General features: G+C 35.2%; 1 protein-coding gene across 8 annotated transcripts in view; it reads right to left on the bottom strand.

Annotated features, from left to right (window-relative positions):
* The window catches only part of PTBP3 (polypyrimidine tract binding protein 3), a 95,283-nt gene that overhangs the window by 26,522 nt on the left and 41,800 nt on the right, over positions 1-26,961 (bottom strand). For 5 of the 8 annotated variants that reach the window (XM_017677275.3, XM_017677277.3, XM_017677278.3 and 2 more), the window contains 3 exons: positions 14,435-14,604; positions 10,522-10,668; positions 3,220-3,384 (listed from right to left, as the gene is read on the bottom strand). In XM_017677275.3, the coding sequence (XP_017532764.1) occupies positions 3,220-3,384; positions 10,522-10,668; positions 14,435-14,604 (482 nt within the window). The remainder of the gene's footprint in view (positions 1-3,219; positions 3,385-10,521; positions 10,669-14,434; positions 14,605-26,961) is intronic. The other 3 variants (XM_037027303.2, XM_017677280.3, XM_037027304.2) reach the window with 1 other exon arrangement.

The following is a 26,961-nucleotide window of genomic DNA, read 5'->3' as shown; positions in this document are numbered from 1 at the left end:
CTGTGTTATTTTTATCTGGATGTGCTAAGAAAATATAAATTGACTGGACTGGCTAACCATGGATAGCTCTCTAGAGCCCCATGGATTATATTTACTGAGAGAGGAATTACAAAGATCAATATGATACTTTTGAATAACATAAGAAAGCACCAACATCAGGGAATTCAGGAATGCCTGATGTGTGATTTTTAACATCTTTTCATAATTATCAATATATTAAATTTTAAACATATTTGGTCTCAAAAAGATTAACATTCAGGAAAGTTTAATATATAAAGACTTATTTTTATTAATTACAAGGTCTTTGACTCTATTTGCCTGATATACTGATTTTGCTATCATAGACATCAACAGAAATGCAGACTCAACTCTTGATGTCTCCTGTGCATTTTAATCTTTTCAGACTTTAAAATGGGATGAAAAAAATCTATCATCTCACTCTTCTACTCAAAATCCTCCAATGGCTTTCCATCTCACTGTACAGGTTATAAAGGCTTTTTTCTTCATCTGGCTCCTAATTATCTGACCCTATCATTTATGGATTTCCCACTTATTTACACTCCAGTGACCCAGCCTTATTTCTAATATTTGAAACATTAAGCACACTTTCATTTTAGGGACATTGCACTTGCTGTACTTTCTGACTGGATGATTATTCTACCACATGTACACATAAATTATACCCTCACATCCTTCAAACCTCTGCTCAAATGTCACTACACTGGAAAGACCTCCCTCCCCTTACTTCCCTCAACTAAAAATAGTACTGCTCCCATCTTGGTCACTCTCAATCCTCTTACTGTAGCCTAAGGAAAAACACTAGCTTCTATAGATGTTAAGAGATCAGCAAAAATTGTAACATTATCTGCAAATTAATCATAACAACAACTTAAATATAAGGGTGCAATCAACTCCACACTTTTTTGTATTTCTCCATCACAATATTTATCACATTGTATGCTATTCCTTATGAAATTATATCTTACCCATACAAGATTACAAGATCAAGGATCAATTTCTTACAGTGCAATTTACCAGCATCTGATAATTACAGTTAACATTTCTTGGGCACTTAATATATACCAGGCACTGTTCTAAGTGCTTTAAATGCATTAGCTCATGTAATCCTCACAGTGAAGGTATAGATACCATCTTCATCCCCATTTTATATATTTACAAGAAAAAGACAAAGGGTAAGTTAGTTGCCCAAGGTTACAGAGGTAGTGTATGTAGAAGAGCCAGGATTCAAACCAGCTGCAAACCCTGCATCCTTAATCATTATGTTACACTACTCTCTAGTTGGCTAATAGGATACAGTACCAGGGGGAGATGGCTTAGTTAATGTAATTAGAGAAAGGCTCTCTGTGGGGGTGAATTTGAGCTGAAACTGAATAATGTCGATTCAGCTAAGTGGCTATCTTGGTGAAGAGTGTTCCAGGTCTAGGAAACAGAAGACAGAAACTAAGACAGGAATAAGCTGTGGGATAAAAAAAGAGGGCCAAGGGGCCAGAAAAGCCAGGGGGGGTAAACAAGAACAGTGTTAGGAAATGAGATTAAAAAGATTGGGAGAGGTTGGCCTGTGGAGGCCTGGAAGGCCTTGGTTAAGGAGTTTGGTTTTACGCCAACAGCAATGGAAAGGATTAAACAGGTGAGTGCTGTAACTCAAAGGCTAAGAGTCCCACCACAATGGTTACTACTGAGGACTCTCAGAATTACTCCTCCTCACTTGAAGGACCCCATGACCTTTTGGGAGAGAATCAAGGTTTGCTACTGCTCTCAGGGGAATAATAAATGGAGCAACAGGACAGGTTCACATGACCCTGCCTAAGCTCAACTGCTGACTGATGGCAAAGTTGAGCCACAGATCCAAACCTTTTGTAAAACACTGTAAGTTAGTGGTAGCTACACTGTTCCAGTAGCAGAAGTAAACAAACACTGCTGATGGATCAACATTGTTCAGTGCCACTTTGCAGGATAAACAGAAGAAATGAAAATCCACCAGAACAAAGAAGCCCATCGCTTAAGCCAACTTCTGAGCCTTTATAGAACAGTGGCTATGGATACTACTGTTAAGGCCTTCCCTGGGACATGCTTCACCAATGCACATAGTTAGAAAATGGTACTCAGAAAGTTATCATCAGGAACACAGTAAGCCTAATAAATGATATATTTTGATATTCACATGCATGGCACAGAAACTATATCAGGAAATGTATCTGAGCTCTACTGCCAATTGGTACAGACTGTAGGGAAATAACTTCCAGGGGTCCCCAGTTTCCTTATTTGTAAAATATAAGAACAGAATAAGATGCATTTCAATTCTTAAATACACATGCATGCACAAATCCCTTTGACTCTTCACTTAGTGTGAATCCAAAGGTTTGGAAAACAAATGATTCTGGACTGGCCTAGTACCATGCTGTACAATATATGCTGAGATATAAATATGAAAATAAGCATGTAATATGTTTTAGTCATTAAATATTTTAACAAGCATAATGAAACATAACCAATATGCAACTAAAGGGAACAAAAACTTACTGAAAATTTTGAGCTAGATGCCAAGTAAGTTTATGTGCACAGATTACCAGATAACTGTATGTTACATTTTGTGGGTATGTATATAATGGAGTATTATTTTAAAATATGATATGCATACAAAACAAACACTGGACTTCACATTAGGAGGTTTGAGTTCTAACTGGGTCTTCAATTACTCTGTACTTGAAGTACCAATTATCTGAATCTCAGTCTTATTTACTACAAAATGTTACTAGATAGCCTTCCAGTTCTTAAATTCTGTAAGAAAAGTCCATGTTGCATACGCAAACTGCATCCCTTCCTTTCAGAGTTTTAGAAATAAAACTACTTGATACAAGAATGAATCAACAGAAATTAATTGGTAGTTTTCTATACTGATGTTACTTTCTCAGGAATATTGACAGGATTCTATGCTTTGTTTACTTTCATGTTTTGGTATTAAAAAATAATTTCCTACACTCCTTTTAGAATCAAGTATTTAAGTTAGAAAAAGGAGGCTGTCAAAAATTATCTCCAATTGATACTATTTCTTTTGTGAAACAGGATGCTATGGATTTATTTTTATTATTTAAACAAATATATCAACAAAATCAACAACCTAAAAAACTACAGATATAAAACATCAAAAGTTACAGAGCTCACATTTGACTCTGCTTTCATAAGAATGTTCTTCCTTACCTGATGAAGAACTTCCAGAGTAACAGGGTAAAAGAGGTTTTCAATAATTATTCGGAGCACAGGGCTCTGCCCAGGTAGGATTGTGCCTTCATTGGTAGGAGCTCCAGGAAGGGCCAGACTTCCTGACTGGACAGCACTGACAGCCTGCAGTGCAGCTTGGGCTCTCTATTCAACAATCCAAAATGAGAAGCTTTGGTTACAAAGAAGCATTATATGAATCCCAAAACTTAGTTGATGTAAAGTAATATAGTCAAATAAAAATATACATACTTACTTTCTCTGTATGCACATATCCTAAATCTGTAATCAGTCAAGAGTAAAAAAACAAAAACAAAAACCTGCTTTCTTATCACAATACTTAAGAAACTTGCTTATATTTACTTGATGAAAAAAACACATAGCAAAAAAGGGAAAATTTGGATATAACTTTTATTTCCCAAATTTTAAATGATAGTAGGAAAAAAGACTGTGAAACTAACATTAACAACCACTTAAAAAGTACTTGAGTTTCTCATTTTTTTTCCCACCTCCCTGAACAATCAAGTTGTAAAGCCTTTGGGGGGGCATATGATAGATGTAAATATGAGGAGGAGAGGAACCGTGACAGTTCAGGGTTGGGTAAGGAGGGCACCCTCACAGGAAGGCATCCTGGCAAGGAACATCAGAGCCAGATCAATGTGAGGAAAGCATCCATATGGTAGGGCTGCTTAGGGGAACCTGAGCCCAGACAAGGTAAGGAATGTTATCTATGCATGTCAGACATCAATGTACGTATCAGAATCCGAGGTCCATGAAAACTATAAGGCATCTATCTGCATGGTGCAGGTAGCCAATGTGGTAAAAATAGTCTGTGCAGGGTGAAGAGGTCCAAGAGGGCCTGAACGGCGTTAAGGAGGTAATGCAAAAAGGGGCAGCCTGATGGGCGATGTTAAAGCCCAAACAGGGGTAGGCAGGCAAGTTTCTAAACACCATGCTCTACTAAATCACGATGCTCTAAAAAATGTCTAGTTCCAGACTGGAGCAAGGAAAGCACAACAGGCACAAGGTAAGTATGGAACTTTTTCATTTTTGTGTTTTCTTGTTTTTTTTTTACCAGAGTGCAAAGAAGCATTCAAAGAATGATGAGAACATGCCAAAAGGACAGAGACGACAGCTTGAAGGAGCTCCCACTGGCCAAACATAGGAAAATTTGAGAATCAAAATAAAAATGATTGTAACAATACCCCATCAAATAAGAAACCTTAAGTCCATACTGATATAAATTGACAGTTGACAAGGAACAGTATATTGACATTGCCTTAAAGTACTTTAGCCCCAAGTACTCTCTTTTCCCCTCTCAAAGTCATTAAATTTACAGTGCAGAAGCCAGGCAAACACCAACCCAATCAAGTTATCAAAGAGCACATCACCAATAATGCAACAAACTGAAACTACCTGCCACCTGATATGATGCGCTGAGAAAAATGAATATTATTTCTGTGGTGTTCCTGTCAAAGCTACATGATGAATCTAGTCACAAGGCTACATCAGACAAACTCATATTGAGGGGGACATCCTAGAAGTTTGCCTGTAATTTTCAAAAGTGTCAAGGTCATGAAAGTCAAAAACTGAACTATTTCAAAAGAAAGAAGACAAAGATAACGTGACTTCTAAAAGAACATGTGATTCTGAATAATGTTTGTTTGGCTCTGTAACATATTATTCAGACAACTGGCAAAACTTGAATGAGGAGAGGATTGGAGGGAGGTAATGTATCAATGTTAATTTCCTGTTACTGACCACTGTATTCTGGTTTGTAGGGGAATGTCCTTGTTTATAGGAAATGAAGAGTAAAAAGTATTGGACTATGAAGACAAACTAGATGAGCAACTTATGCACAAACGCCTCAAGATATCAAGTTCTTTGTATTGTATTTGCAACTCTTCTCTAATTTTGTGACTGTCTCAAAATTTAAACCAATTACTTGAAAAAAGTGAAAGGAGGGAAAATTGAAGGAATAAAAACCACCGTTGATGATTACTGAAATTAAATGCAAGTTTTCATCACTCTCTTGTTCCATATTGACCATTTCTAAAGAATGGTGATAAGTACTAAAATGTTTATATACCATAAAATGAAAAATCCCACTACTTTAATTTAGCTTTTATTTTTACATTATGTATTCACTTGCAATTTTAAATATCACAGTACTTGTATGTTACTTTGAATTAACATTTTTTTTGTTTTGTTTTCATGATTTAAATATTTTTGTATTACTATTTATTATACCAACCTCTGTACCGTGAGATGAGTAGTTTTACAACACTTTGCTATGACAAATAACATTAAAGTAACTATCTTTCTGAAAACTGGCATTCTTTTACTTTCTGAATGCTTAATACTTGAATTTCCATTTTATACTTAACGTATAAATTTTTTAAATACCTCTTAAAAACACTTATGCCATAAATACTCTTATGTATTAGGTAATGCATAAACTGCCCAACATTCAGTTTCCAAAGCATCATTATCTTTGAGAACAATGTGTAAGTAAATACTTGAGTATTTTTATATCACTGGTTTTCAAAACTATGCTTTTATAAAGCCAAGTCTGTGGAATACTGAGCACCCCAGTCCCATTTCAAACATGACAGTTTATCTCATCTCTTTTTCAGTGGGCTTCCCAGTAAGATTTTGTCTGGAAAAAAAGGGTTCTACTGCTTTCAAGTCTGAAAACTGATTCACACTTCCACTTTGAGCCTACAATTAGAAGAGGGTAAGGGTTGTGTGTGTGTGTCAACCAAAGACCCCAGAACAAAGAAAATGAGCAGACAAGGATGTTTAAAGTGGTATTATGACTGTATTGCATACACACACACCCACAAAGCTTAAGTACAGACATGAGAAATAAACAGTGCTGTCCAACAGAACTTCCTGTGATGATGGAAATGTTCAATATCTTATACTGTCAATATGACAGCCAGCAGCCACATGTGGCCAGCGGGCACTTGAAATGCACCTTGTTCAACTGAGGGACTGAATTTTTCACTTTTTATTTTATTTAAATTTAGCCATATGTAGCTAGCAGCTACCATACTGGACACAACTCTAGAAGACCTAGGAAAGATGACACAATCAGAGAGAGGTTCCAAGTGGAAAAACGGTTCCTTTTCCTTTTAGATTATGATGATTAAATCTTAACAAAACTAAGCTTGCACAACCAAAGGTAAATTTAACCTCACTGACATTACTTTATTAACCCATTAATCATTCTACCAAATCTTTTTATTCAACAATTCTATATATATGTTTGCTGCCATTAGTATTACTGTTGCAGTTGTTCCTCTTCCTTCACTCTTCCCTCTATGGCATGGGGATACCATAGCAAAGAAATAGAAAGCCACAGTATATACCGTTCTAATCATTCTAGAGTTGTCAGTATACTCAGCATTAGTACTTCAGAATATTGAATACAAAGGTCTCTGCAAAGCAGGCATGCAGAAAATACTTTGACAATGAAAATGTAAGAAAATTACACTTGAAAAAAATACAGATTTATTTTATAAGTAGCTCTATAGTTCCAATTTTTAGTCAAAAACATTTAAGACAAAACACAAAATTGAGGAATACTCTCCACTGAGGACAACAGAAAAGTCGTGGGGTGGAATGGGGACAAGAAATGTCTTCTTATATGAAGAGATATTTCAGATACACAGAAGACCTTTGTTCTGTGTATCTATCTGATGCTAAAAATTATGAGGCAGAATTCCTATTATAGGAAATAAAATTTTAAATGTTTCAACAACAAACTCTCTGGAATGGTTATATTAGCTATTATTAAAGGAAATAGTAATATGATCAGAAGACCAAAAATATATATTGAGGTGGGAAAAGAAAATATTCATGTAAAATTTAAACATGTCTGAGTAAGGTGAAGAAGACATTTCTAAAGCTGAGATGGAAATGAATATACAATAAAATGCACAAATCTTAAGTGTTCAGTTTAATGGCATTCTGAGGGAAATTTTTTTAGGGGAAATCCTTCCACGGTCAATTCTCTGCAGATTTATAAACACCCAGCCACAGGTCAAGAAAAATTGTCTACACAATTAACAGCTGCTAGTAACACAACCATTTCTCACATACTCTACCTCAAAATATGACCTAGATTTCTTAGCTGTAATTTTAATTTAAATCAAGGGACAAAAATATTTTATATTCACCTGACCCTCTTGTAAGTATGTTCATAAGGAAAATAAGTTATGTAGCATGTTTGGGGATATCTTGCTATTCAGGGAACAAAAGAAAATGAAACAGTAATTTATCAGCTTCCCAGGGCTATCAGAATAAAAGACATCTGGTTCATTTTATATATGTAAACAGGTAACTTCAATTTTGACTTCAGCTTTGGTGTAGAACTTTGAATAAAAGAAAAATTATGTTTTATCAAACATCAGTGCATAAAAATTACATAAAAGACACTGGGAAGAAATCAAGGCTATCTAAGAATAAACTAGGTCATTTGGGCTGACTTTGGTTGCCAAGCAACCGGGATTTCTCACTGTTTCCCTTTAGAACAATCCAGTCTTTAAGAGTTTTATCCAATTATTTATTTCTTTAACAAATTCAATTATTTATTTCTTTAACATATTTAGGAATCACACTAATGAGAAAACTGCATGACTTACATGAAGGAAAACCTAAAACTACTGTAAGACAGGAAACAAAATTATCTTCCTCCTCAAAAGGATGAGAGGATAATATAAGTATGTTAATTTTCTTCAAATTAATCTATAACATCAACCCAATTCCAACTGTGCTTTTTTTGGGTAGAAATTATCAAAATAATTCTAATACATCTGTAGAAATAAAATATATCAACCAGTTAATTTCTATAAAGAGACAATAAGAACAGGGCTTTTCCCTACACTGAAAGAGGAATGGGATAGAATGGACTCCAAAGGTAGTCCAGATTAGACAAGGAGTGCACTCCATGTGGGCAGCACACATATGGGTAAAGGCCATACGAACAAAATGTCTAGACATGTCTAACAAGTGTACATAAGCATGTTGTAAGTAGGCATAGCATGTGTATGGAAAACTTGAACCTGACAAAGGACAAGTTTCAAATGAGTGGATAATAAATGGGTTATCAAAAAACAACAAAGGAGAAACTGGTCACTAGGAGTGAAAAAAAAAAAAAAGACAAAAGCCTTACCCTCACTTCTCCTCCCCAAAATATTCTTAATAAAACAAAGATTTACAAATTAAAATAAAAACAACTAAACCTAAAAACAACTAAAACAAAGTATGAAAAGACAACACAGGTGAAAAAAATCTTTTTAATTTTACTATCCAAAGTCTTTAAGAGAATGATATCAAAATCAGAAATTTTAATACAATCTTGAGATTTGACTATTGTTAAAAGATATTTTAAAAACTGCTTAGCAGACAAAACTCAGACACAGAAAGTAGAATGACAGCTGCTAGGGACTACAGGGAAGAGGAGAATGGGGAGTTAGTGTTTAATGGGTATAGAGTTTTAGTCTGGGTAAGATAAAAAAAATTCTGGAGATGGATGGTGGTGATGGTTGCACAATGTGAATGTAATTAATGCCACTGAACAATACACTTGAAAATGATTAAAATGGTAAATTTGTTATATTTTTTACCACAATTTTAAAAATAGGGGAAAAATGCATTAACAGATATCACAACACTTGACAAGTTATCAAATAAAAGTAAGTAAACAATAAGATATAATTTCTCACCTATCATATATTAACAAAGACAGGAAAACTCCTTGTTCATAAATTATCAGTGGTACCCTAAAGGCATGCACATAATCTTTACAGAAAGTAATCCTGTAACATGTATCAAAACATAAAATATGCATATGCTTAGTTCCAGCAATTTTGCTGCCAGAAATGTAAACTAATAAAATAAGGCTGTATGTTAAGATATGTAAGAATGTTGCTACAGTATTATTTATAAAAGCATAAAAATGAAAAAAAATCAGTGTCTATTAAGAAACTAGACAGATTATAGCTGTTTTGTAGGGATATTATATAGTCATTTAAAAATTATGAAATAATTCTGTATTTGTTATCATGAAAAACATCCATGACACAGAGAAAAAGTCAGAGCTTTCAAAACATTAGGATTCATTCCACCAGTGCAAAATACATAGACAGAAAATAGTGCACCTTATAGAGAAGGGATACACGCCAAAATGTTAGTTAACTAGTTATCTATGGGTAACTAGACAGTTTCTGTTTTGTTTTGTTTTTTACTTTTCTGGATTGTTTCAATGTTTTACCATGAGCATGGAGCCTATTTATAAAGTACTTTTTCAAAATTTTAAAAAGTCTATACTATTTTAAATGTCTAACATTTTAGTCTTAAATTTATGCAGTTTATTATATGCCACTAATATTTCTTAGAACAAGTTAAAGATTTTATGCAGGAAATGTCACTGTTTTTGAAAATAGTTTTGCAAATGGTGGTTTAAATTAAATTTAAATTTAAATTTAAATTCAGCAGCTTGTGTTATAATGACTTTCAAGACAGAATCAATGAGCTGGAGGAGTTATTTTACCTAGAACAAGAGTAGGGGCCAAATATGCTCTTAACATAATAAAAAAATCCTTTCTTAAAAAATGTACTTGCTTTGTGGATAAATGTTTTCTGCCCCTAAGTAACTTTAAATTATTATTTTAATTACATAAAAACCAACCTGGAGAGACACAGAAGATTCATCCTGAACTATATCAAAATAAAAACTGGGAAATTAGGTAAAAAATGTTGATAGTCTACATTCTGCATTCATTTTGAAGAGTCAAAAATCATTTAATGAACATGTTTATACAAATTCTTATAAATCTTAAATTCAGTTACTTTAAGAGGAAGTGTCACAACCTCTTAATGTCTTTATAATATATTCTATGAAAAGAACGTGGTGACTTCTAAATATGTAAATGTTACATATACTGTAAAAAGAAAGGGTTGACTTTCAAAGCTCCTTTTACATCTGAGATTTAAGAGATATGTAACAGTATAAATTTTTCCTTTTTTCTCATGAAAACATTTGCAAGGGAAAACTACCAATTCTACCATCTATATTGTAACTTCAAACATATTTCTAAATGGCACTACTTTCTTAGTCTTACGTGCCTTTGGGTAAGAATTTACATACAGTCTTTACTATTAAAGCAACCTAAGAGGAAAAAAACACATTTTTCCCCCTCTGAAAAATAGCAAATTAATTTTAAGTTATTATACTATGTGTTCTATAATTATTTTTTAAATGTCTTTAATACTTACAGCTTGATTAGGTAGATTGTCAGTCTTAAGTTCTCTGTGATTGGAATACTGAATAAAAACAGGCTGGCTTCGAAGGTGAGGAGTAACAGGAGTATAATAATTCACCATAGTAACAGCAGCTTCCTCAGAAGCCATTTCCAAGAAAGCCTGCAATAAACACAAGAACATTAAGTGAAAGCTCATGTTTTAAAAGACAGCAAAGAACTATTTTATCATTATAGCTTGCTCTAAACTTTGGCATTCTCAGAAGAAATTATATTGCCCCCAAGGGGATGAAAACATTTTAGCTTCAAAGTGTATCACTGACATTAATTGGAAACATATTTGAAAAGCTGGATTCCATAAAGGACATGGGCTTGGGATATCACCAGATGAGTAAACGATTTTATGTGGTTTTAGTTTCCCTCCCTCTTACTTCTGTTGTTTCTAAAATTTCGGGGAAAAAAAAAAAAGGCAGAAATATCGCCATTGTAAATGGATGTTTTCAGGGATTGAGATTTAATAGTTCTTTCCTAAAAAATTCTCAGAGACAGGACATAACAATTTGATCTTCTTTCCCTTTTTATAGAACAGCTATTTATGCATATGATTAAATAGTGCACACAGGTGCAAAGACTCAATTGTTCAAATTAAGGAAACAGAAAAATTTAAATCAACACTGATTTGAGTCTTTCAAGTGACTTTTTTTGGATACCTGTGTTTGAAAAAAAAAACAAAACCAAAACAGGACCAAAATGGAGTTACTTGGGTTAAGCCCATGTCACCAAACCAACACGTAGAACACAACTTAATTACAGTTTCATCCTCTCCTCTTTAGTCAATCTGGAATTACCAGCTGGATAGACCCCTGCCATTCCCTAAAGAAAGATGACCTTGCCTGAGACAATCCACTCTTTGCTGGTAACCTCCTTGCCCTGTCCCCTTCTGCCTGTGAGAAAGTCTTTTGTTTTGTATCGCTTTCAGAGCTGCTTTTTACCTACTAGTGGGATAGATGGTGGGGGGGAGGGGAATGCTCTCATTCATTAAGCCAATTAAGATCTGTAAATCTTACTCAATTGAATTTTGTTTTTTAACATCTGTAATCATTCAGTAATATTAGACATTTGAAGAATAACATAGGCAGAGCTGAGATGGAAGAAGCTCCTTGGTATTTATGTCTTATGCTATTTACAGCTTGTGTGAGAACACCTGTAACAGGAACAGGATACTTCTAGAGCTTTAAGGTGATCAAGTTTTGACACCCTATCTTACCGGTTAATTAAGAAGATAAAATACAGATTTGTAGTAAGCATTCTGAGCCCTCAGAATTACCTTAAGAAGATCTCAATTTAAAATGCAGGAAGAATCCTTTACCCAACTGAACACAAATTTCTTGTTAGACAATTCAGTCCTTTTTTTTTTAACTATAATAAAGCATTTAATTAGCAAGCATATAGTAACCACTTCAAATTATGTATAAAACATTCACTATTTGTAAAATAAATATTAACAAAATTTACTGAACACAGAAAGTGGAAAACATCTATAAATCAAACTGTCTGTTTATAGTTACCTTAACTGCCAAGAACTCCCATTCAGAAAATATTCTAGTAAAGGAATATTAACCTGACAAATGCTAAATAAGATGCTTAACTATACCTATCAAGTGTCCCAACTGAATTAAATGCTTCAATTCAATTAACAATATTCTATGAAGTAGTGATGTTAGCCACATGACAATGGATCAAATACCATTAACTAACTGTTCCAAAATAAACAAAATCCCACTATTTTCAAGAAATAAAGGACTTCAAATCATTTACTCTAAAAGGTATAAATGTCCATGTTGCACTTTAAAGCCACTACCCATTTTACCCAATCAGTAATATGCCTTTTTTAAGAAAAGAGGATAAAAATGATCAAGTTAACAAAAATAGCTATGACAGTATCTCATAGCTATTTGGTCTCAATCACCTGTTCAACAAGAATTTGTAAACTGTACCCTAATAACATTCATTAAATGGGGCAAGTACCTTTCTGCAAATTCCTTACTAAAATGTTAAGAACTAACTCAATGTCTAAAATTAGTCACACAGAGGAAAAGCTACAAAACATCTTGGGAGTATACATCATTCTTGTCATAGCAAGTTTTCAATTTAAAATGCAGGAAGAACCCTTGACCCAACTGAACACAAATTTCTTGTTAGACAATTCAATCCTTTTTTTTTTAGTATAATAAAGCATTTAATTAGCAAGCATATAGTAACCACTTCCAATTATGTATAAAACATTTACAATTTATTTGTAAAATAAATTTTAACAAAATTTACTGAACACAGAAAATGGAAAAGATCTATAAGTCAAACTGTTTGTTTTTAGTTACCTTAACTGCCAAGAATTCCCATTCAGAAAATATTCTAGTAAAGTATATACAACCTAAAAATTTGTAAGTAAAAACATTTTTTTCCAAAATGGAGTTCAGTAAAGGAATTATTTGTTTTTCCAAAGTATCACATGAAAGGGATCAATTTTTATAATGTGGGATGGAAAGCAAACCTAAGCCACTACACAAGAAAAGGCTGGTGAATATAACCCCCACTCTGCCTTCAACACTCCACTTCCATGTACCATGGGAAAGAATATACCTACAAGTAGTTCTAGTGACTCACATCAGAATCTCTTGAGGAACTATCTTACTAACAAGATTATTTTCTAAATGGGGCTTATAATCAAAAGAGAAGCAATTAACATAACAGCACTACAGATAAATATAAACCTAGAACCAACAGTAGATACAGAGGAAATTGTGATCTCCCTACTGCCTCTCACAGACATTTGATATAACGTATAAGACAATCAACATGACAATGTATGTGATACATAACTATTAGAGATCACATAGCCATAGATATGGCCACGTTAGCGCTTTCTAAACCATGCAAATTATACTATTCTCAATAGTGGCAACTACGTTAAAAATAAGATCTAAGTGCATGCATGATCTTCAAAATATGTAAGATAAATGTGTAAACACAAAAGCTGAATACTAAGACAGTATTGCTTAACTTCTCCAGATCTTAGTAACTCCACCTGAAATAAACGGGGATGTTAATCAAACAGTTTACTAAAGATAGGGGTCTGAACCATACATCATCATCCAATCTCTTTTATGATCAATGCTAATCAATCTATTTACAAATACACTTGTGTGTTTCTTAAACTTATTACTTACAAAAAGCTTAAGAATATCAGGGACTTATCACAATGACAAAAACGTCTGAGCATAGATTTGTTGTCCTCTTCTTTTAGGCAATGCTCAGAGTAAAAGATTATCAGGACAATCAAAAAGTAGAAAAGAACTAAAGAATTCATCCCAGTGGGGTCTGAGTTGGAACAAGAAAGCATGCAATTATTCAAATCAATATCACAAGTATTATATTTTTGTCACGGTCATCACAAAAGCAGGTTTCCTTTTTCATCTTAAGAAAAAACTACTAACTTCTTAAATGAAGACCTCTTGGAGTCTCTTTCCATTAAAGAAGCTACATATAAATTCTACAACTAAAATACACTAAACATTTCCACATAGGTTTTTAAAAACATAAATGTTCTTTAATTTGCCAAATGAGCTATGATTTATGTCTTCTTTCTCTATGTCTTCTGACAATCACAGGATATTTTCATAAATTATTTAATGAATATAAAATGTTTTTGTTAAAGAGGAAAAGGACAAGTTACTGAATAAGAGATCATCCTATTTCCTGTGTTAATATTTTTGTTTGTTTCCTGTCATAAACAAATTCTATTTTAAAAACTACTTTACGTAAATAGAATGCAATTTAGAAAATACAGAAAAGTCCAAGAAAATAAAAATCATTTTTAACACTAACACCCAGAGATAATCACTGTGGGTCAGTCTTTAAATATTACATACCTGGCTTTTTCCTTTCAACATCAAAAGATTAGTTACTTTGCCAAATGGTAGACCTAATGATATGACCTCTGCTTCGGTGACATCACTTGGAATTTTGCGAAGATGGAGAACACGGGAAGGCGAACAGGGAGGTCTATCTCCTTTAAATTTCTTGTTGTCATTCCCATTAGCTAAAAAATATAAGATTTTTTTTTTAAATTACTGAAACTAATTTGGGTTGCCATACTACGTAACCACATTGTCACATTTGCTCCTCTAAGAGTTTCAGATTTTTTCAGATACCTATGGGGCTAATGGTGGGAGAGGAGAGGGCAGTGGAACACAAAACCATCCACTTTCAATGAATGGGGGTTTTGGTTTTTCAAAGCAAGTAATAGATTTTTTTTTTAATGTCAAATCTGATTTTTAAATTCACTAAAAAGTATTGGGTAAAGAATTACATACTAAATACCTTTCAATAGTCAACTATTTGTTGTGAATAGAGAACAATATGTCTTTTATGTCTTTTTTATTTTTTCTAGTTTGTTCTATTGCTAAATAAATAATAGTAACTTGGGGAAAGACTAGAAATTTTACATTTATCATATTCTAAGGGGATTTGGACTTGAGCTGTATGTTTATGAAAATGAAGTTTATTTCTTAGGTATTATGTATTCTTTAAAGTATTTTTTAGAAGCTAAATTGTGGTTTCCTAGGATAATCTTAATTCCTTATTATATTACATTAGTTAACACAATCATCACCTTGTTGAAAATGCAGTATTTTCAGCCCCCAACCCCCACCCTACTGAATCAGAAACTTAACAAGCCCTCCAGATGATTCTGATGCAACCTAAAGTTTGAGAACCACTGCTATAAAATAAAAGAATCCATCATCTTAGCTCATAGCTAAATTTTACTTAAATTCTGTTGTTTTAAGACCAACAATAACTAGAAATGATAAGCCTATAATGAATACTCAAATATAACTACATAAGATTCAGAAATATTTTTTTCCACAGAAACACCAACATGTAAGACTGTAAGTTATCTGGAAGTCGAAAGTTCCATTATAGTTTTTTTAAAATCCTACATAGTATCATACTTAGCACTATTGGGAGGAAAAATATAACCTTTCCAAATGTCTACAATTATCACTTTTTAAAACATCAATGGAACCTCACAATCAAATGCCTATGATCCTAAATAAACAAATTTCATGAGGACCACACAAAAATTATATGACAGTGTTCTGTACCCATATCTGTGGCATAGAACTCAACTTGCTTACAGGTGAATAGGTTAACTTTAATACCCAAACTGGCACTTGGCCCCAAATTCTCCACATTCATGAATGCAGGCAACACCCTACCCAGACACCAAAAATCAGCAATTCCTAGTGGTCCTTACAGGTCTGTTGCCCACAGCAAATGCCTAGCCCAGACCGTGGAAAAAATAAGCAGTCAAGTATTCATTGGGAATTCATCTGGGAGCCAAGAGGTTCTTCTCCTTTTTCTTATCAATCACCATGAAACATTGATTTGTCCCTCCAAAATGACAGGTTATATTTTCATCTCTATTCTCAATGCCTCAACCTCTATGATCATTTCCCCTTCTACTCCTTTTCTCCCTTTTTCACCCCACCCCTACTGCCACAAGTCAGATCCAACATCATTTAAACCTAACTAAAACAGAGTATCATGTCATTATCCTCCTTTAAAAACTAAAAACCCTAAGAGGTTTCCAACTACTTTTCTAGTTTCTGGTATTGACTGTTTTCACTTACACTGCCTCATTCGAGTTAACATGTAAAAATATACTGAGTTAGAAGGGCAGAACCAAGATGGCGGCATGAGTAGAGCAGCAGAAATCTCCTCCCAAAACCACATTTATCTATGAAAATATAACAAAGACAACTCTTCCTAAAATAGAGACCAGAGGACAATGGACAACATCCAGACCACATCCACACCTGTGAGAACCCAGTGCCTCGCGAAGGGGGTAAGATACAAGCCCCCGCCAGGCGGGACCCGAGTGCCCCTCCCTCCAGCTCTCGTCGGGTGGAGAGAAGTCAGCAGACAGGGAGAAGGAACCCAGGACTGCTGAACACCCAGCCCCAGCCATCCAGACCAGAGCGCAGACACAGTGCATACGTGGGGTCCTGGATACTAGGGAAACAGGGCAGCAGGACCGGTGAGGCCAGCGGGTGAGTGAGGCCGACACTGGAGAACAAAGAAACGGGAGCGGCCTTTTTTTTCTTTTTTTTTGCGAGTGCTTTTTGGAAGTCTTAAAGGGACAGGGACTCTAATACTAGGGAAACAGGGAAGCAAGACCGGTGAGCGGGTGCCTGAGACCGGCGTCTGAGGACAAAGAAAATTGTGCATTTTTCTTTTTCTTTTTTTTTTAAATTATTTAATTTTTTTTTCTTTTGTTGCTGCTGCTTTTGTTTTGGTTTGGAGAGTGCTTTTTGGAAGTCTTAAAGGGGCAGGGCAGGACACTTAGTCCAGAGGCAGGGAATCTGGGGATCTCTGGGCACTCTAACCCCCTGGGCAGCAGGGAGCACACAGGCCACTTAAGGAGATAAATAGCCTCCCGGCCGCTCCCCCTGAACAGGGCTCCACCATTTGGGAGCAGCGGCCCAAGCCAGGCCACCCCCACAGCAAGAGCGGAGATAAACTCCATAGCAGCCAAGCAGGAAGCAGAAGCCCTGTCTGCGCACAGCTGCCCAGCACAAGCCACTAGAGGTCGCTATTCTCCCAGGAGAGGAAGGCCACAAACCAACAAGAAGGAAAGCTCTTCCAGCTGCCACTCATACCAGCTCTGCAAACTATCTCTATCACCATGAAAAGGCAAAACTACAGGCAGACAAAGATCACAGAGACAACACCTGAGGAGACAGACCTAACCTGTCCTCCTGAAAAAGAATTCAAAATAAAAATCATGAACATGCTGACGGAAATGCAGAGAAAATGCAAGAGCAATGGGATGAGATGCAGAGAAAAATGCAAGAGCAATGGGATGAAGTCCAGAGGGAGATCACAGACGTTAGGAAGGAGATCAAAGAAGTGAAACAATCCCTGGAAGGATTTATAAGCAGAATGGATAAGATGCAAAAGGCAACTGAAGGAATAGAAAACAGAACACAGGAACATATAGAAGCTGACATAGAGAGAGATAAAAGGATCTCCAGGAACGAAACAATACTAAGAGAACTATGTGACCAATCCAAAAGTAACAACATCCGTATTATAGGGGTACCAGAAGAAGAAGAGAGAGGAAAAGGGATAGAAAGTCTCTTTGAAGAAATAACTGCTGAAAACTTCCCCAAACTGGGGGAGGAAATAATCGAACAGACCATGGAAATACACAGAACCCCCAACAGAAAGGATCCAAGGAGGACAACACCAAGACACATAATAATTAAAATGGCAAGGATCAAGGACAAGGAAAGAGTTTTAAAGGCAGCTAGAGAGAAAAAGGTCACCTACAAAGGAAAACCCATCAGGCTAACATCAGACTTCTCGACAGAAACAATACAGGCCAGAAGAGAATGGCATGATATATTTAATGCAATGAAACAGAAGGGCCTTGAACCAAGGATACTGTATCCAGCACAACTATCATTTAAATATGATGGCAGGATTAAACAATTCCCAAACAAGCAAAGGCTGAGGGAATTTGCTTCCTACAAACCACCTCTACAGGGCATCCTACAGGGACTGCTCTAGATGGGAGCACTCCTAAAAAGAGCACAGAACAAAACACACAACATATGAAGAGTGGAGGAGGAGGAATAAGAAGGGAGAGAAGAAAAGAATCTCCAGACAGTGTATATAACAGCGCAATAAGCGAGCTAAGTTAGGCATTAAGATACTAAAGAGGCTAACCTTGAACATTTGGTAACCATGAATCTAAAGCCTGCAATGGCAATAAGTACATATCTCTCAAATAGACACCCTAAATGTAAATGGACTTAATGCACCAATCAAGACACAGAGTAATAGAATGGATAAAAAAGCAAGACCCATCTATATGCTGCTTACAAGAAACTCACCTCAAACCCAAAGACATGCACAGACTAAAAGTCAAGGGAAGGAAAAACATATTTCAGGCAAACAACAGTGAGAATAAAGCAGGGGTTGCAGTAGTAATATCAGACAAAATAGACTTCAAAACAAAGAAAGTAACAAGAGATAAAGAAGGACAATACATAATGATAAAGGGCTCAGTCCAACAATAGGATATAACCATTATAAATATATATGCACCAACACAGGAGCACCAGCATTTGTGAAACAAATACTAACAGAACTAAAGATGGAAATAGACTGCAATGCATTCATTTTAGGAGACTTCAACACACCACTCACCCCAAAGGATAGATCCACCGGGCAGAAAATAAGTAAGGACACACAGACACTGAACAACACACTAGAACAGATGGACCTAATAGACATCTATAGAAGACTACATCCAAAAGCAACAGGATATACATTCTTCTCAACTGCACATGGAACATTCTCCAGAATAGACCACATACTAGCTCACAAAAAGAGCCTCAGTAAATTCCAAAATATTGAAATACTAACAACCAATTTTTCAGATCACAAAGGTATAAAACTAGAAATAAATCCTACAAAGAAAACAAAAAGGCTCACAAACACATGGAGGCTTAAAAACATGCTCCTAAATAATCAATGGATCAACAACCAAATTAAAATGGAGATCCAGAAATATATGGAAACAAATGACAACAACAACACAAAGCCCCAACTTCTGTGGGACGCAGCGAAAGCAGTCCTAAGATGAAAGTATATAGCGATCAAGGCACACTTGAAGAAGGAATAACAATCCCAAATGAACAGTCTAACATCAAAATTATCGAAACTGGAAAAAGAGGAACAAATGAGGCCTAAAGTCAGCAGAAGGAGGGACATAACAAAGATCACAGAAGAAATAAACAAAATTGAGAAGAATTAAACAATAGCAAAAATCAAACGAAACCAAGAGCTGGTTCTTTGAGAAAATAAACAAAATAGATAAGCCTCTAGCCAAACATATTAAGAGAAAGAGAATCAACACAAATCAACAGAATCAGAAATGAGAATGGAAAAATCATGACAGACTCCACAGAAATACAAAGAATTATTAACGACTACTATGAAAACCTATATGCCAACAAGCTGGAAAACCTAGAAGAAATGGACAACTTCCTAGAAAAATACAACCTCCCAAGACTGACCAAGGAAGAAACACAAAAGTTAAACAAACCAATTACCAGAAAAGAAATTGAAACGGGAATCAAAAAACTACCCAAGAACAAAACCCCGGGGCCGGACGGATTTACCTCGGAATTTTATCAGACACACAGAGAAGACATAATACCCATTCTCCTTAGAGTGTTCCAAAAAACAGAAGAGGAGGGAATAGTCCCAAACTCATTCTATGAAGCCAACATCACCCTAATACCAAAACCAGGCAAAGACCCCACCAAAAAAGAAAATTACAGACCAATATCCCCGATGAATGTAGATGCAAAAATACTCAATAAAATATTAGCAAACACAATTCAACAGTATATCAAAAGGATCATACACCACGACCAAGTGGGATTCATCGCAGGGATGCAAGGAGGGTATAACATTCGAAAATCCATCAACATCATCCACCATATCAACAAAAAGAAAGACAAAAACCACATGATCATCTCCATAGATGCTGAAAAAGCATTTGACAAAATTCAACATCCATTCATGATAAAAACTCTCAACAAAATGGGAATAGAGGGCAAGTACCTCAACATAATAAAGGCCATATATGATAAACCCACAGCCAGCATTATACTGAAAAGCGAGAAGCTGAAAGCATTTTCTCTGAGATCGGGAACTAGACAGGGATGCCCACTCTTCCCACTGTTATTTAACATAGTACTAGAGGTCCTAGCCACGGCAATCAGACAAAACAAAGAAATACAAGGAATTCAGATTGGTAAAGAAGAAGTTAAACTGTAACTATTTGCAGATGATATGATATTGTACATAAAAAACCCTAAAGACTCCACTCCAAAACTACTAGAACTGATATCAGAATACAGCAAAGTTGCAGGATACAAAATTAACACACAGAAATCTGTAGCTTTCTATACACTAACAATGAACCAATAGAAAGAGAAATCAGGAAAATAATTCCATTCACAATTGCATCAAAAAAAATAAAATACCTAGGAATAAACCTAACCAAACAAGTGAAAGACTTAAACCCTGAAAACTGCAAGTCACTCTTAAGAGAAATTAAAGGGGACACTAACAAATGGAAACTCATCCCATGCTCATGGCTAGGAAGAATTAATATCGTCAAAATGGCCATCCTGCCCAAAGCAATATACAGATTTGATACAATCCCTCTCAAATTACCAGCAACATTCTTCAATGAACTGGAGCAAATAATTCAAAAATTTATATGGAAACACCAAAGACCACGAATAGCCAAAGCAATCCTGAAAAAGAAGAATAAAGTAGGGGGGGATCTCACTCCCCAACTTCAAGCTCTACTACAAAGCCATAGTAATCAAGACAATTTGGTACTGGCACAAGAACAGAGCCACAGACCAGTGGAACAGATTAGAGACTCCAGAAATTAACCCAAACATATATGGTCAATTAATATTTGATAAAGGAGCCATGGACATACAATGGCGAAATGACAGTCTCTTCAACAGATGGTGCTGGCAAAACTGGACAGCTATATGTAGGAGAATGAAACTGGATCACTGTCTAACCCCATACACAAAAGTAAATTCAAAATTCAAAATTCAGGTCAAAAGACCTGAATGTAAGTCATGAAACCATAAAACTTTTAGAAAAAAACATAGGCAAAAGCCTTTTAGACATAAACATGAGTGACCTCTTCTTGAACATATCTCCCTGGGCAAGGAAAACAACAGCAAAAATGAACAAGTGGGACTACATTAAGCTGAAAAGCTTCTATACAGCAAAAGACACCATCAATAGAACAAAAAGGAACCCTACAGTATGGGAGAATATATTTTTAAATGACAGATCCGATAAAGGTTTGACATCCAAAATATATAAAGAGCTCACACGCCTCAACAAACAAAAAACAAATAATCCAATAAAAAAAATGGGCAGAGGAACTGAACAGACAGTTCTCCAAAAAAGTACAGATGGCCAACAGACACATGAAAAGATGCTCCACATCGCTAATTATCAGAGAAATGCAAATTAAAACTACAATGAGATATCACCTCACACCAGTAAGGATGGCTGCCATCCAAAAGACAAACAACAACAAATGTTGGCGAGGCTGTGGAGAAAGGGGAACCCTCCTACACTGCTGGTGGGAATGTAAATTAGTTCAACCATTGTGGAAAGCAGTATGGAGGTTCATCAAAATGCTCAAAACAGACCTACCATTTGACCCAGGTATTCCACTCCTAGGAATTTACCCTAGGAACGCAGCAATCAAGTTTGAGAAAGACAGATGCACCCCTATGTTTATCGCAGCACTATTTACAATAGCCAAGAATTGGAAGCAACCTAAATATCCATCGGTAGATGAATGGATAAAGAAGATGTGGTACATATAAACAATGGAATACTACTCAGCCATAAGAAGAGGGCAAATCCTACCATTTCCAGCAACATGGATGGAGCTGGAGGGTATTATGCTTAGTGAAATAAGCCAAGCAGAGAAAGAGAAATACCAAATGATTTCACTTATCCGTGGAGTATAAGAACAAAGGAAAAACTGAAGGAACAAAACAGCAGCAGAATTACAGAACCCAAAAATGGACTAACAGGTACCAAAGGGAAAGGGACTGGGGAGGATGGGTGGGTAGGGAGGGATAAGGGGGGGGAGAAGGGGGTATTAAGATTAGCATGCATAGGGGGGAGGGAGAAAGGGGAGGGCTGTACAACACAGAGAAGACAAGTAGTGATTCTACAACATTTTGCTATGCTGATGGACAGTGACTGTAAAGTGGCTTATAGGGGGGACCTGGTATAGGGGAGAGCCTAGTAAACATAATATTCTTCATGTAAGTCTAGATGAAAGATTAAAAAAAAAAAGAAAGAAAGATAGAAAAGGGGGATTATTCCTTGATAGGATAAAACTAATGGTAAATCATCGATTAATGCATGCTTTAAATATCTTTAATTTTGATCACTTAAAGGGTGTCAGATGATTGGCTATGGAGGTACACTTTTCTGATAATATTCCTTTCTCTTAAAAAAAAAAAAAAAGCAGTTCCTGTGTGGTGACCTCCAATGAGTTCTACACAGTGGTATAAAGGGTATATCAAAGTGTGGGCAAAGGGTCTGTTTGTGTTATACAGAAGATCAAAGCCTAATTTGGCTACTCAGAAAATGAACTAAGATACGATATGAAGAAAAAATTCCAACATCAGCACTTTCTGGAAGACTCATACAAGAAGATGATCATCAAAAAACCTCCATAAAGATCCAGGCGATGCTGCAGTTGCAGCTGCATCCATCCCACTGGTTCCTGGACTTGACATTGAAATAAAGAAGTAGATATCTAAGCTGGCCTGTGCATACAGTAAAACAACAAATTTGACTGGATCTATACTGTGGGAACTCAACCAAGAATTAGGAGAAGTGCAAGTTGTAGCACTCCAAAATCTTACGACTAAAGACTATCTACGGTTAAAAGAACATACGGGATGTAAACAGTTCCCAGGAATGGGTTGTTTTAATTTGTCTGATTTCTCTCAGACTGTTCAAGTACAGTTGGACAATATCCATCATATCATAAACAAATTTTCAAAAATGCCTAGGGTGCCTAACTGGTTTCCTTGGCTTCACTGGAGATGGCTGGTAATTATAGGTTTGCTTTGTTTATGTCACCGTATTCCTATTATGTTAATATGTGTGCACAAGTTAGTTAGTAGTTTAAAACCTGTACATGCTTAAGGTACTCTACAAGAAGATATGTCAAAGAAATAATCAATCCTCCCATGTTTTCTTCCATATGCTACCTCTATAGCTTTTCTTCTTCCTTCCTAATTACAATCCTTAAATAGAATTCGTGCCTCATATCGAATTTAACGAGTATCATAATTCCTCCAGGTGGTAAAGATACCTCGAGACAAGTGCTGGGCATAGAAGCCACAGGGCATAAATCTGCAAAGAAGTAAAAAGCTAACCTTTTCAAACACTATGGCTTCTCTCTCACTTACCAACTTTACATTTTCCTGTATGGCCCCGTAAGATGACTGGTTAGCCAGAGACGGGTAAGATTCCTTAAGGGAGGAACAACCTAAGACAGGCACAGTCGCAGGGGGGCCACCAGGTGAGAAATCGGGGAACAACAGTGGTGAAGCTTAGAACCTCACCTCCCCCGTTTTGAGAGAAAGCTTCTGCATCCGTAGATGTTTTATTGCCCTTGTCTAGCTCGGATTAGCACATAGTCTACAGGCACACACCTGATCATCTACAATTGCTCTCTTACAACACTAAACTATGTTTTCTACCTTTATCTTGCATCTACCTACCACTTCAGCATTTTATTAAAAGTAAAAATAATAATAATAATAAAGGGAGAAATGTGGGATCCACATATAAATCAAGTATAAAAATCAAAGGAATACTCATATTTGACCTGATTGTTTATAGTTCATAATACGTGATCAAAACCGAAAGTTTCTGTGATGACTGCCCTTGTACTGTTCACTATGTAAGAACTTATTCACTATGTAAGAATTTGTTGACCATGTAAGAACTTGTTCGTTATGCTTCAGAAGATTGGAGACTGACGAGAATTAGGCTTGAGATGGATTAATGATTGTGCATTGTGCATTGACTTCCCTATACAGAATTTTATTGTTGTTAACAACCATTTGATCAATAAATATGAGAGATGCCCTCTCAAAAAAAATATATATATACTGAGTTAAATCTTACTAGTTTGAACAAACGAAGAGACAGGGCTTCAAAGATTAAATGACTTATTTCTGTACACAGCAAGTAAAAAAAAAGCATTATTTCAAGTAAAGTTTAAAGGTAATTTTTCTTCCCAATGATACAATCTCAATGTGTCTTACCATTCCTAGAAAAAACTAAGTTACTTGACATTGATGTAAATTTTCAAAGTATGTGCAGGTTTATGTGGATCATTATAATATTGTCACTAGATTAGAACATGAAATATCACGTCCTGGATAGGAGTGAAAACTGGGCATGTAGTGCCTTTCTGCACCCTCCCTGTAGGCTAAACAACTACACTACCACCTTATGATTTCCTAACAAGCACAAAGTGTTAAAGACTGAAAACATAATCTAAAGGCAAGAGGCTTGAATCAATTTACCCAGAATATTCCAAAATGAATGAAAGAACATTAAGCAAGTTGTTTCTTTAATAAAGGTATTCATAATCTCTTATTAAACTACGTGTGAGAAAAAACAAATACCTACACAGCTGAGTTCATGTTGCACTATCAAATAAAGGTGACAAATTTTCATCAAGAAATGTGCAACTATAAATCACCATGTTAGTTTGTTAATTGTTCTGCATCATAAAAGTACCTGAGCTATGTTAAGAGCATAGTCTATAAAATCAGACATTTTCTTCTGGGGAGGTTACGTGACATGCCTGAGCCTCAGATTCTTCCATAAAATGAGTATAGTAACACAGCTAACTTAAAAATATAGTCAGATAACATACTTAAATGTTGGGTGTAATGCCTAGTACATGGTGATCAATAATGTATGTCTAGATTTTCCTAAGAAGCAGTTTTACCTGGAAATTATGTTCTTTCTCTTTTTCAGTATTAAAATAATTGTAGGAGATTGTTTTTTCTCTTAATATGATTACTTTGCACAATTAAGACATTGCTCAAAAATAACTGAAAATTGTATTATTCTATGAAACCCAAAAATATAAGAAATACTTATCTATATGACCCAAAAAAGTTGTATGTTAAGTACTTGAGAAATATAACAATCTGAAAATGGAAAACATACATAAGCAATCATACGGCCATAATTTATTAGAAGTCAACAGGACACAAGGAAATTCTAATGCTTTGAATACATAACTTTGAAGAATTATTCTCTGTACAAAAGGAAACACGACAGACTTTGCAAAAATTTTACTATGAAAATAGGCATTCAAAATACTTAGTTAGAAAACAGAAGGAACAAACAAAATAGCAGTAGACTCATAGACACCAAGAAAGGACTAGTGGTAGGAAGGGAAGGGGATTAAGGGGGACAATAATTCACAATCACAGTATAGGTTGTTCACAGGGATGGTAGTACACCTTGGAGAATATAGTTAATGATCTGTAACATTTTACTATGTTGAAGGACAGTGACTACACTGGAGGGAATGAGGACTTGATAATATAGGCAAATGTTGAATCAGTGTGTTGTGTGTTTGAAACTAACATAAGATTGTATATCAATGATACTTTAATTTTAAAAAGTACTTAGCTCGTACAAATCTTGTATTTTGTTGAACAATACATTGAAATCCATAGAATGCCTACTATATATTGGTCATTTTCCAATACACAAAACTGGAGGAATCTACCAGGAAAACTATCCTAGAAATATAGGTTCATTTACAAATTCAACTTTATTAGGGATAAAATAAACTCCACCCACATTTTAATGCAGAGTTTGACAACTTTTGACAAATACATATACTCATGACCACAAAAGATGCAGAATACTTCCATCATTCCCAAAAGTTCCCAGTGCTCTTTTGCAGTCAATCCCTCTAAAACCCTTAACTCCTCAATTTAGCTTTACCTCTCTGGTTTGCCACTCAGTGCACATGTCATCACTATAGCTTTGAAGTGTTTTGAAATCAGGTACTTATCTGGGAGAAGTCACATCTAATAATTTTGAGTCATCCAAACAGTACACACTGTGTATCTCTTTGCATTTATTTAGGCCTTTTTAAATTTCTCTCAGCAACATTCTGTAGTTATCAGTATAATGGTCTTATACTGATTTTGAGGCATTTATCAAAATTATTAAGTATGTAATTTGACTTTTTTTATGTCAGTGACTTGACTTTAGAATCTGATGCATTACACAAAAATGGTCTAATTTTTTTTCTTTATTCCATTACTTAAACTAAAAAAAGACTTTTGAAGGCTCTTTTGACAAATAAAGGATTCTTGGTTGACAGTTTTGTTTTAGCACTTTGAATATTCCTTAGCACTTTAAAGTATTATTTAAAACTTTTATATTCTATAGAAATAATAATTGATGTTCTATAGAAATATAACTGATTTTGGTATGTTGATCTTCTATGCTGAAAAAATTAAATTCTTACTAATTTCTTCATAATTTTCTACATATGCAGTTTTATTTCTTATTTTCCAATCTATATGTCTTTTATTTCTTACTCTACCTTTACTGAACTGGCTAGAACTTCTTGCACAAAGTTGAACAAAAACAATAAAACTGGGAATCAAGCATCATTCCTGATTTCAGAGGAAAGCTCTTACACCAGTGAGTACAAGGTTTGTTGCAGTTTTATACCTTTGTCAGGTTGAAA

The sequence above is a fragment of the Manis javanica genome, chromosome 2, assembly GCF_040802235.1.
Source record: "Manis javanica isolate MJ-LG chromosome 2, MJ_LKY, whole genome shotgun sequence".
Lineage (NCBI taxonomy): Eukaryota > Metazoa > Chordata > Mammalia > Pholidota > Manidae > Manis > Manis javanica.
This window is presented reverse-complemented; position numbering and strand designations above follow the sequence as displayed.